General features: G+C 46.1%; 1 protein-coding gene across 5 annotated transcripts; it reads right to left on the bottom strand.

Annotated features, from left to right (window-relative positions):
• Window positions 1–3,089: 3,089 nt before the first annotated feature.
• LOC120840839 lies at window positions 3,090–10,618 on the bottom strand. 5 transcript variants are annotated; one of them, XM_042289418.1, is made up of 6 exons: window positions 10,393–10,616; window positions 9,281–9,476; window positions 7,989–8,202; window positions 7,130–7,199; window positions 6,652–6,837; window positions 3,090–3,222 (listed from the first exon to the last, which is right to left on the bottom strand). In XM_042289418.1, exons 2-6 carry the CDS (start codon window positions 9,324–9,326, stop codon window positions 3,151–3,153), a joined length of 588 nt encoding a protein of 195 aa, XP_042145352.1. In that variant the 5' UTR covers window positions 9,327–9,476; window positions 10,393–10,616; the 3' UTR covers window positions 3,090–3,150. The 5 variants fall into 5 exon arrangements, 4 of the variants coding, with proteins under 4 accessions (XP_042145352.1, XP_042145349.1, XP_042145351.1 ...); XM_042289415.1 differs by lacking the exon at window positions 3,090–3,222 and having other exon boundaries at window positions 6,389–6,837; window positions 10,393–10,618; XM_042289417.1 differs by lacking the exons at window positions 3,090–3,222; window positions 10,393–10,616 and adding an exon at window positions 10,087–10,349 and having other exon boundaries at window positions 6,389–6,837.
• Window positions 10,619–12,065: the final 1,447 nt, after the last annotated feature.

Genomic DNA, 12,065 nt, shown 5'->3' with positions numbered 1-12,065 from the left:
GCACTCCATTGCGCATCCGTTCGAACTGTCGTCGGCTCTTTCAAACGACAGCTGCCCGTAAACCAAGTTTTGACCTGGTAATTGTGATAAGAAGTAAGTGCAGGCCTCAAAACACTTTTGAGGGTTGGTTGGGGTAAGTAGGCCAAGTGTAAGTAGATAGAAGATATTGATCATTGCTACCAGCGGCCGTCACCGACTTGTAATGCCCGATTCTACTTGCCGTTTTCAATATTGACGTCCACCATCTCAGCTACGGTCCACGCTTTTACAGCCCAAGCGACGTCGCGACTGAAAATAGCGAGATGACTCATCGTGGGAGTCGGGCTTTTGCGCTCATTCTGCGGCGTCCACGTGAAATGAATCGCCGCACGTCGCATTATTTATGCAGTTTTGCGGTGCAACGAGCCTCATTAATTTTGCTGAAGCCGCTCAAGTAGTCGACATCGTTAGGAGGACGTAGAATAAACAATTCCAATGGAAAAAGAGCACGGGGTCTCACACCGACGCCGACAACAGCGCAATTCAATGGTTTGATTATGGGCGACGGCGAGCTTCTTGCCTACCAACCACCGCGCGGCGTCCGTTAGGGGCACTCTGGTTTGTTTTTAAACATGAGTTGGTGTGTAGGAGGTGGGTGACATGTCTAGGGTAGACAATCACTGCCCCATTTCCTTTCTGTATGTTCGTTTGAAAGTGTTTGAGATAGTTATACACAGACATGGGTCTTTTTACTCCAGTTTTGAACAGAGCACCATTGAACGCAATTTTTTTTAGAAAGTTGCTCAGTAAAAATTGGATTTTGTAAGCTTGAATACACAGTGCCATTTGTTCTCTCTTGGAAGCAAGTTAATATTATTCATTTTGATTTATAACGAGCTTTTGATAAGATGAACCACAAATTACTTTTGTAAAAACCGTTATTGTATGGTGTAGCATTGCCACATTTAAAATGGATTAATAACTAGCAACTTGCAAGATGAGGACGGCAGGGTGAAGCTTTAGTTGCCCTCACTTTAGCACGAATTTCCTACCTTCGGCAATGCTTTGAGCCCGAGCATTTGCAAGACACGCCCATACGTTCTCATTCCGTTAGGGACTATATCTAGCATATTGCCCGAATCGTGTACAGGTGTTGAATAGACTATCACATGTTTTTCTACCAACCTGGGGTGTGCCTTGAGGATCAAATGTAGGACAACAAGAATTGCAGGGAGGAGCCTCCTACATTTGGCAATGCTTTGGCGTCTTGCAAGCCTCAACAATGCATGCGCAGACAAAGCATGAGAAAAGGCAACAAGTGCTTGCTGGAGGCCGGGCATTAAGAGATGCCCTGCGTTTCCCACCTTGTCGGCGACAATTAGCACCGAGATGTTCTGGTGGCATCTTTTTTTGCTCGCAACATCAGAGGCAGTTTGAAACTTCAGCACCATGTTCCAGATAAAAAGAAAAAAAAGAAAATGTTTAGCCTTTCCACTTTGGTGAAGAAGGAAGAGCAGCGGAGCTGTAGCTTCTGTTTTCGGTGGTGGCTTTTCAGGCGAGCGATCTGCTCTTCTTTCGTAAAGGAATCTGAAGCGCTTGACGCAGTGGAACTTTAGGTAATAGCAGAACCATTCGCGCTGCTGCGCACATCGCTGCTCGTTCCGTTCCCGCTCTTCTTCCTCCCAAGAAATGTTGCCGCCATCTATCAGCGATGGCAGCAACCAGTTCTCTGGATGCCAAGGCTGGAAAGGCTGCCTGCCGCGATCTATGAGCGACGGCGGCAAACAGTGTTGTGTCGACCACAGGTGTTGACATTTGTTTGGTACCGGACATGATTCTGGGGAAACTAGCCCTTAACAGCTCTGCTGTAAGAAACTCCTTTCATGCAAGGCTTGTCAAAATATTAGGTGCTGGAAAATATTGGCCATACACATTCAGTCCTTTTCATGTCCTGCAGCCACATTGAAAAGCACTGCAAACAAGTACAATCATGCTCCTGATCTCGTCACAACTGTCTCTCCTCCTGTACAATAAATTCTGCATGCTATGGTCACCAAATGTCAATAGATGCATATGCCAATGCAGCAACTGAAGCCAGCTACAGCCACATCATCTTCCTAATGCCAAATTCCTACCAATGCAACAGTAGCTTGGGCTCGAGTTAGGCAGTCCCCCCTGCATATGGCTTTATGTTATCCCTTCAATTTATTTCTAAAATTCTATAGACCTTTTCGCCCTCCGTCGCATGGGTGCTGCGATCTTGAAATCACGTGACACAGCGGTCATTAGGTGGCTTCAAATTGTCACTCGTTTCTCCCCTTTGCGTTCTATTCGTTTTTTCGTCGCATTTTACTGCAATTTTACAGTGAAGCTGTATATGACTCCGTTGGTCAGGTTTTTTTTCCGTCTGTTAACAGAACAGTAGTGGACAGAAAAGCATTGTGCGGCGCACCTTGTCTTCTATCGCATAGTTTTGACACTTGTAGTTTTCAACAAGAAAACCACAAGTGTCAAAACCACAAGATAGATGACAAGCCATGCACAAACAATGTGAAGTACATAGCTCCCCGCATGCGTCTCGGTAAAAATTTCGGTTGCGTAAGCTGCCGTGGCAACGTACAGCCGTTTATCTAGACCCTTTTGCTGTTTACAAACATGAACTGCCGCTTGTGTCCCAAGTGACTTCCGGTCGCTCAGTCTTTGCAAGCCTGTTGAGCTTGTTCATGTCACCAGTGCTAGAAAACATAATCTCCAACATACATCAAAGTTGGAGATTTAATGAGGGCATTTGCCTGTACAATTTAATGTCTTGGAGGAGGCAAGTTGGTGTACAAAATATTTGAAACATTTTAACATATCTGCCGTTTCTTCATTCTTTTGGCGCTCACCTGGAGAATTGGTGGTTACACGTTTTATCGACATTTTAGGCAGCAGTGTCAAAGTGGGTTTTGTTCATTCTTGTTATGAATCAGAAGTTTGCTGAGACATCAAACAAACTGAAGCACCGCCTGGTGGCGCTTGCAAAGAAAGGGGTCTATATAAAAGAAGTTTCGGTACACTGCGTTTCGACTGTAAAACGTGGTCCGCAGGTAACGTGCACTGTCATAAAAGAAATACCAACAATTTACTTATATGAAAGACACGAGGGAATGGGGTACAAGACTTGATCCATCAAGAGGCGCTGGGCCTAAAGAGAACTTCCATCTTGCAAGGCTTGATCCACGATTCAGGGTGGTTTGAAACCTATGGTGTATATGCAGAGAACAAAAGTGCCTATTAGGTAAACAGAAACAGTACCTTACCCGAACATGTAGGGCAACGCACAGTAGTCGGGTGCAATAAACTCGCACTTGAGCAAATGTCGGTTTAACAAGTATTTCAGAATAACAAACTTTCAAAAATCTATGGCGGTTTTCCTTTGCATTCTATGCAAAAAAGTTTGCTCTACGAAAAACGAATTTCGGAATAGCGAATATTTCAGTTCAACGAACTTGATCGGTGGACCCAGGATTACTGTTGTGATCAGTTCAACAAAGTTTTGTGCTCTGCAGTGCTGGCGTAGCTGATGGCCGCCGCCGCCTTTGCAGCAGCGGTGCGGTAGACAAAAACGAACCATGCGGTGCATATTTTCTTTTCTTTATTATTGGTTCCTTTCGGCCATCTTAGTTTTGGGTAACAACGGCAGTTTGTGCGCCCACTTACGTAATAAGTATAACGAAATGGAAGCGGTTGTCTCTCAGACAAATTGAAATACTTTCAGCGTCTGGGCAACGGTCAAAGGCAAGTGAATGTTGCGAAGGACTATCGGATGCTACCGTCGACGTTGTCAACGTTAGTGAAGCAAAAGTCGAAGCTTGAAAGAGAAACTGCGTTCAATCCCAACAGGGAACGGCTCTGCACTGAATATTTCAAGCCAGTGGACAGTGCCGTTGCGGTATGACTTCCTCACAGCAACTAGCTGTGCCAGAGGATATGCAAAAAAAAAAAAGATACTCTCTGGGCAACTTTGTTACTTCATGCGCTTTCAGAGCGCCGGTGCAAATGAAAATTATTGACTATTTTCAAAATGAGAAAGGCAGCAGCGTAACTGCAATACACTTTGTATATATCAATGTACATGACTCCATAAATTGCATTTCACCCTTTTGACTCAATGTATGCTGTGCCCTATGCTGTTCCATAATCCAGTGAATATATTCAGTTGAGTGGACTCCTAGTTAAGGGAACTATTTCTTTGAGTCCCTAGAAGTTTGCTCAAGTGGGAGTTTACTGTATAGAGTTCTAGAACTTAAACGATACTGGCTATTGAAGAATATAACAGGCAGCAAAACATTCACCACAACAGAGATCTTGAAACATGCATTGGTAGTCCAGCAAGTTATGTTTCAAAACAAATTTGTGCGCACAAACAAGAAAATTGCCCTTTTACCACACTATTGAGGCAAAGGCACTGGTAAGGCCTCATTCATACAAAAAATGATCACTAACCCGTAAGAATGTCCAGCAATAGGTTTCGTGGCACTTTAGATTCCGATCGTTGTATACACTTCTGATTTTATCCCTTATGGGAGGGGTGAGGATGAGAGCTTTCTCAAACAAAATATAATGGTGCAAGGTAACTAGTGTAGGTAAATGTTAAAGGGGTCATGAATCGATTCTTCAACTTCCTTCTTAGCTTTCCTCAACTTACAAATTGTGCAGTGTTACCAAAGGTACAGGGGCATAAGTATACCTCTAGCAGTTCAAGAGGAGGAAAAGGAGGAACTCCCCTCTTGCTCATGGCGCTTGGATCCTCATTTTTGTACTCGCACGTCACCATTCTCCCCCTAGGAAATTGGCCCTTGATGCTCGTCGCTCAACGTTCAGACAAAAGTTGCTAATCCCCCCCTCCCCAGCCTGTGGCTTCCACAGTACTATGCACAACTAGCATATAAACCGGAATATAGGTCGAATTTATTCTTGAAATTGGACCTGAAAAAGTCGACCCTCGTCTTATATGACGGTCATTAGCGGAAAAACAAAAATAATCTCGCAACACTCAGTGCCTGAAGACGCCATTTTGTTTTATATTGCAATGGCCTAGCACTCGTCCACTTGTCACGATTAACTTTTACTTGTGCTCCTTGGTTTGTTACATCTACCGCAGCAATAATGAGCGGAAGTAGAAGACAGTTCACAGTAACCTTTTAGAACAAGGCAATCGCCTATGCAGAGATCCACCGGAATCTTGCAGCGCAGCGAGAGTTCAGTGTATCGGAGAAAAGCATATGCTACTGGCAAAACCAGAGACAAAAACCGGCGGCGTGCAGCAAGGCGAGGAAAACTTAATTTCGTGGAAGGACTGCAGTGTACCCCGAATTGGAAACAAAGGCGGCAAACTTTATTCGGGATCTGTGCGCCACATCGATACCTGTGATGTCGGAGAGCATCCATATAAAAGGCGTTAAGGTTGCTCGTGCCTCCGAGCTTTCGAGGGCGCAATTCAAAGGGACGGCATCGTCCCTTTAAATTGTGTTAGTGAACTCGTCGTCGGACGAAGGCTCTGAGGAATCTGAGTAGTAACACTCGCATACTTCCTGTTTTATTGACTGCAAAACAATTAAATAAATCTGCCGTGTTTTCTCGTCCTTTCATATACTTGGACAATTTTGTCACCAAGGTAAGGTTGCGTTTTCTTGCCATAAAAACTTCTTTTGCATCTTGCAACTTGTAAATTAAGGGGTCGACCTATATTCCAGTTTATACAGTATCTTCCGTGCACCCCTAAGCCGACAGTGCTGTGGAAACTATGTGCTCGTTGGGCCGGTCACACTTGTATCTTCAGCCACATGATCACGCTCCCTTGCGCCCCACATATGCAGAATGGGGTCAGGTGATGATGGACAGGAGGGCGGGCGAGGTTTGTCAATTGAAGTCCCAATTTTTCAACCCCGCAAGGATGGTGAGAGATCTCACGGTAGCTGATGTTGGTTCTGAACCTTACTTTATCCCATTGATGTATTTCAATGTCTGTGTGGCAACAAGCTGAAAGAAAACTTGAAAATGAAGCACAGGTTGTCGATTGCTTGCTTCACAGAATAAATAGCCCAGCTCGCGTCCGATTTTGCTGCCCGTGGGACGCAGTTTCTTAGCAGAAAATCCCCTTTTTTTCGGTTCTCGTTCCTTATGGCAGAAAAACCCCAGTCGTCTGCTCTTGTTCCTCTCCCGAGTGATGCATGACGGGAGTGCATTCTGGTGCACACTTGATTCTCAAGGTGCAGCGAGTGCATAGACGTGTGGAGTGGCGACGCCGAAATGAACGCGTGGAGTGTCGGCCGAAACAAACATGCTCCATGTTGCGAGTGGGTACGCATGGGCACGAGTGCCCATGCATACATGTAGTCATACACTGTGCACGAGCATGTAGCTTCGACTTTTATCTTGTTTGCGTGCAGAAGTGGCTTCAACGGCATTGCAGAAATTACACTAGCCTTGACAATGAAGTACAAAAAGGTTTACGCCAAGTCTAGACACTGTTGCAAGATCACCGAGCCAGGAAACCTAAACCGAGCCACCACTAAATGTGTTCCGTTTCAAAATGGTGTAATTGGCAAGACTGAACCGCCACCAAATGTGCTCTGCGGTAGAGCACAAAAGTACATCACCAGACATGAGTGTCCAAAATGTACTTACAATGGCTAGCGGCGCCTCATAAAAGTCATGCAATGACCCTCTGCTTGGCCACTTAAGCCACACGCAGTGCCGTGCAGGGTACAGGACGGCATCCATGGTGCAGTGATCCAGGGTCCCGCCCGTAGTGTTCCGCTGCTGCCTTGGACAAGGTGAAAGCCAGCTCACTGATGTCATGGTCCCCGGTACCTGTGGTGTGTAACCATTGTGTTTAAAGGTTATACAGCCACCGACCGATATTGCAGACCCGATGGGGATCGTGCAGAATTCCGAATAATTGAGCAGTATGAAAAAATGATTTTAGCCTAAAAATCACTTTATTATTACGACTTAAAACGCAAAGTTGCTGCAGCAAGTGATCGATGGTTTGCTGTACGGCATGGTACTGTATGGTACTTCGCATTTCAGCGAGTCATTTTGTCACTGTATACAGACGAAAGCATTCGGACAAGTTACGCGCTCACGGCTGCACAATGCTCGCCAACTGTAGGGCCAGTCGGTAGACTTTCCCCTCGGTGAAGGGCAAAGTCCGGTTTGTAAACGCTGTGCCGCTGGAATAAATGCGCAGATTGATCGCTACTTCCTTGGCGATACAATCGCTGCCTTCTCACGTCGACAAACGGGAAATACCGCAAACAAAAGCAGACGCCGTCATGACTTTGCAAAGTAAAACCGGAGAGGCCAAGAGCAGAAGAATTGCTTAGAGTGCTGACGTGCTACGAGGCATCAGCAACCAAAACCTGCCATTTAAAAAAAATATATACTAGTTTCTTAGCAGGACGTGACGTCACGACAACTGACAGCAGTGATTGGCAGGCGGTGTGCATTCTTGCCACTGAATTCATAACCTGTCACCGAATGTAGTTTTTAAACATGGCAGATATAATCTGGCCTGTTTTCGTCCACAATGCTGCCGCCTAGTCTGTCGCATAAATTATTTTTGTTGCTAAGGGGCAATTGGGGCTTTACGTAAACATAGGCTGGACGTGCGTGTGGGAAAAATAACACGAATGACGGCCCCCAACATTGGCTCTTCAAACAAACTGCCAGAAAACAAAAAGGCCAATATGTCAACATTTTTGTCCTTTCCCCATTTTTGGTGGCTGTCGTGTCAGATTGAAGTATAAGTAACTAAAAAAAATAAAAATAAATAAAAAAGTACATAACAAAAGGTGTAAATAAACTCTGTAGATATAATACCACTCCCAATGGTTTAACAAAGAGGCTGGCTTTCTCAGAATGCCCCCCTCTCACTCGAGTCCGTATTGAATCTTAATATGAAGTTGCCCCGAAAAAGCTGCAGAAAATGCACACAGTGACAGAGCCCATAAAGACCACACCTGCCTTTCACATGGCCTTTCGAACTAGATGCAGTACAGGACGCAGAACGGTACCCATGGGCTAGCTGCAGCTGTAGCCCAGTGCTTGTAGTATCTCGCAGCTGATGGAAGGGAGGGAGGCCAGCTCCTTCATGCCGTGGTACCGGGAAAAACAATACAGATGAGCCACAGACGTCAAGCGCCTCGAGTATTTCTGTGCATCCACGAAGCCAATCTGGGACAGCAACGACAGAAAACTTCAGTAACACAGTGAACAAAAGAGTAGGCATGCAGGCGAGCTGTAAATTCTGAACACAGCTAAAACCCAAGGCACAAGAAAGCAGAAAGGAAGAGGCCTTTCCACTTCCTTGCATGTCGGGTTTGAGTCTCGCACGGGGTAGCAAAAAAGCAACAATATTGGCTCCCTAGTCTTTTTCTGCGTCAAGAAGCCTTGGAACAAAGAAATCCTACTGGTTATTCATCTTGTTTTCTCTTCTCGGGCGGATTATAGTGCACGGTGCGGAAGCAAACTGCCTAGAAAGGGCTCAACTCACACTTCCAAGAAAATGATTGGCGAGCAACCTCTCCATTGTGTGCTATGTGCACTGTACGTTTTAAGCAGGTCTGTTTTCTGCTAACACAACAGCGGTAGGAATGTTACTTGTGTCGAGCTGGAGAAGCCATAGTGGGGGCTACCCCAGCTACACCCACGCTGGCTCTAATGGCGGTTATGTGCAACGCAGACAGCTTTCCCCATTTCAACCGAGTGCCTAGGCAGACACAGAAGCAGCCACATAAGACGATCGAGGGAAGACGCAGAGTTGTACAGGCGAAGAGGGAACGACATAGTGTAGCGAGCTTTTTAGTCCAGGCTATTCCTCCGAGAAATGCAGTCGGTGGAAATGTATGTCAGTTGTTCTTGCCATTAATTTAGGTAACGAATGCAAACATTATACTATTTTGCATCTTTTTCTACTGCAATGCTGGTCACCCGCAACGAAAAAACGCCACAAACTGAAAGAAAGTCTGGTTGCAATGTTAACACGGACACCAAGTCCACCAGGAAAAGCCATCTGTGCCATCCACCTGTTCATAAGCGAGCTGGAGTTTATCAAAGCACAACCGAGACTCTCTCGGGAGTATTTGGTTCCTTGTCACTAGTTATTGAATGAAAACACAGTGCAGTGTTGATTACTGTCAGCGCAGCCTTGCCACTAGCACTGCTGTCACTCGGGTGGCACATATTTCGCTGGCACGACATGGCCTGCGAGCCACATATATCCCTAAAAGGAAGCTGCATAGAATGCACTTACCGTGGCTAGCGTCGCCGCCCAGAGAGCTTGCACAAAACCTCCGCATGACACGCAGTGCAGTTCAGAACAGAGCAGCACTGGCTAGCCAGTTGCTGCGAAGGCTTGCAGTGCCTTGCTGCTGCAAGTCACCTCCTTCATGCCTTGTGGTACCCATCAGTTTCAAAACAAACGCTGATGAACCACGACCAGCCATCACCTGTAGCACAAGGGGGAAAAACATATGAATGTGCAGTCTCCTATCTGTTTGCTTTTGTCTAACGTCTCCGAGTTTTCTTTGAGAAGAAAACAGCAATGACACTTCTTTCACAGTAATGTGCAAAAGAAACAAAAACGGCTCGGTTATTATACTGCCTCGTAAGTTGTGTGCAGCAAAGGCACGGGTGCGAGGGCACAGCTCTGCAGAATGTCCTTTTGCGCGGGTACTCGTGCAAAAAAGGCGCTTTTTACTGTCATGTGCTCGGGCCTGCGCCTCTGCTGCACACAACTTATGATACAGAGTGTATAGCACGCCTCCGTGAGCACTCGCGTACGGCGAGAAATCCATGATACCCAGGGTACGATAGCAGGAAACCTCGCAAGGGTGCACGAGGCTGCAAGTGCGCCAGAATGTGCAACTGGAGGTGGTGACAGAATGACATAGTTTGAGAACATGAGTTTACTTGGGTCAAAATATAGAAGCGAAAAACGTAACTTCCTTGCCGGCTGATGTTTGGAGCCATCGGAGCACGATCAACTATTTGTTGTGATCGGGGTATTACGATCGGACGCGGGTTGATAAAGATTTGAAAAACCCGGAAGAATAAAACCTGTTGGGGGCGAAGACAGACAGCGCAGTTCCTTGTTGACATGGGATGTAATATCAAACACATTATTCCGCCGGATCAAACGTTTTTGTTTAATCAGGCTTAGCTCGGAAGTCTGCCGGCAGGTCTGGGATGCGGTTTTTAGAGCTCTTTTGGCGGGCTTTCAGGTTTCTGCGATGCGTGTTTTCATCGTGAGCACAGGCTCAAACAATAGGCAGCGGCGCCAAATGTATTTGAAACGAAGAAGCAGCTCGGACACGTGGAACGAACACATCGAAATCACATCACAGGAAAACGCAAATCACTCACCTTTTGTTCGACGATGGTTCGCAAGACACGATTCAAATCGACGACACTCGATTCGGTCACGATATTCAGGTAAAGGACGCAACAACGTAGGCCTTGCCGTTCCTAATAACTACATAAATACGACGATACGACACGATATCAAACAAAGGAGTCGGAAAAACGCAATCTGAAGCGCAGAAACGCGGTCCCACGGTTGCAAAAAGCAAGAAAATAAACAAAAAAAAAAAAAAATAATACGTCAACAAAGTAAAAATAAGAAAAAGTTTCCTCGCTAAAAACCGTGACGTCACAGAAAACAAAACAAACAAAAACAAGCAAAACAAAATTTTTTTGTCACGTGACGTTATATTTGTGACGTCACTTCCGGTGACGTCGAGTCACGTGACCTGCCATTATTCCTCCTCCGAATCGCTCGTGTTTTGAGCGGTCTCGCCCACTGATCTCTATGTTTATTTGCTGGATCGCGTTTGACCAGCTCCGCCTATGGACCGAAATGCGGTCACTGGCGGCCATCTTTAGGTAGAGTTATATCATCTCTAGCCATTATAGTAATATGGCGGATAGCGCAATGGCGGCCGGGTGCCATAAAATAGCCGTGGATCTAGTACACTGTACCGTGGGAGATAATTCGTGCTTGATTCAAGTTGTTCGACGACGCAGATTCTTGAAACCCGGCGTGAACGGTAGCCTCATCTTTGAGGACCCGGAGAAAGTTCTACGAAAGCGCAGCACCGGGGGAAAGAAGCGCAGCTCGCATCGAAAGCAGACTCCGTAACGGCGTCTGCTTTTGATGCTAATCTTGATGCGACTTTCGATGCGAGCTGTGGTGCTTTTCCCCCGGTGCTGCGATTTCGCGAAACTTTCACTGGGTCCTCAAAGATCGCGCTACCGTCACGCTGGGTTCCAAAAACATGTTTTGTCAAACAATTTCAATCAAGCACGAAATATCATCCACCCTATTTTGACGGCAGCCTGCCACCAGACCTGCCAAAACGCTGTCTGCCATGGATGGATTACAGTGGCTGCAGGAGCTGTACCTTGGCTAGAGGTAATATAACTCTACCTAAAGATGGCCGCCAGTGACCGCATTCGCAGAGCGGGCAAACGCGATCCAGCAATTGTCATTGAGATCAGTGGTCTCGCCTGTTTCCCGTTGGAGGATACAAATCCAGGAGACGGCACCACAACGAACTCCCGATTTTTGGTATTTCAAAAAGAAGGGCCGTAGTGCGTTCGCAATTGCGTTAAAAAACATGTTTTAGGATTGCCGTAATTAAATGTTATAGAGATGTCGCCTACAAAGCTTCTAAATTTCATGATTCTTGACGTCACCGATCAAAAGAAGCGAGGAGGCGAGAGGCGGGAAAATCAAACGCCAAAAACAAAAAGGCGCGCGCGCGCGCGGGAAAATTTTTTTTCGCGATGCGGTTTTTTTTGCGTGTCTATGACTGCAACTTGCATCGTTTTAGACAATAAAAATAAATACGACCTTTGGGGTGTCAGTGCCCCTTTAAGGTGGCAAGTATGAATAAATAAAAATAAAAGGGGGCAAATAGCGTGAGTCAGCCTTCCTTGGCGGCATTATTAGATAGTGAGGTCCTGATCCCTTGTTATCACCTCATGGCATCGTCCCCAAGGTCGTCCTAGGCGTCGTCCTTGAGGTCATCTTAGAT

Source organism: Ixodes scapularis, unplaced genomic scaffold (assembly GCF_016920785.2).
Source record: "Ixodes scapularis isolate PalLabHiFi unplaced genomic scaffold, ASM1692078v2 PGA_scaffold12__126_contigs__length_90152505, whole genome shotgun sequence".
In the NCBI taxonomy this organism is placed as follows: Eukaryota; Metazoa; Arthropoda; class Arachnida; order Ixodida; family Ixodidae; genus Ixodes; species Ixodes scapularis.
The sequence above is the reverse complement of the archived record's forward strand: the minus strand, read 5'-3'. Positions and strand labels throughout refer to the sequence as shown.

Coding starts and splice junctions, on each gene's coding strand:
- LOC120840839 (XM_042289415.1), bottom strand. CDS start 9,326: ATGCGGAGGTTTTGTGCAAGCTCTCTGGGCGGCGACGCTAGCCACG. Junction 7,200..7,988: donor AAAGGCCATGTGAAAGGCAG/GTGTGGTCTTTA, acceptor CATTTATTCCAG/CGGCACAGCGTTTACAAACC. Junction 6,838..7,129: donor ACCGACTGGCCCTACAGTTG/GCGAGCATTGTG, acceptor TACACACCACAG/GTACCGGGGACCATGACATC.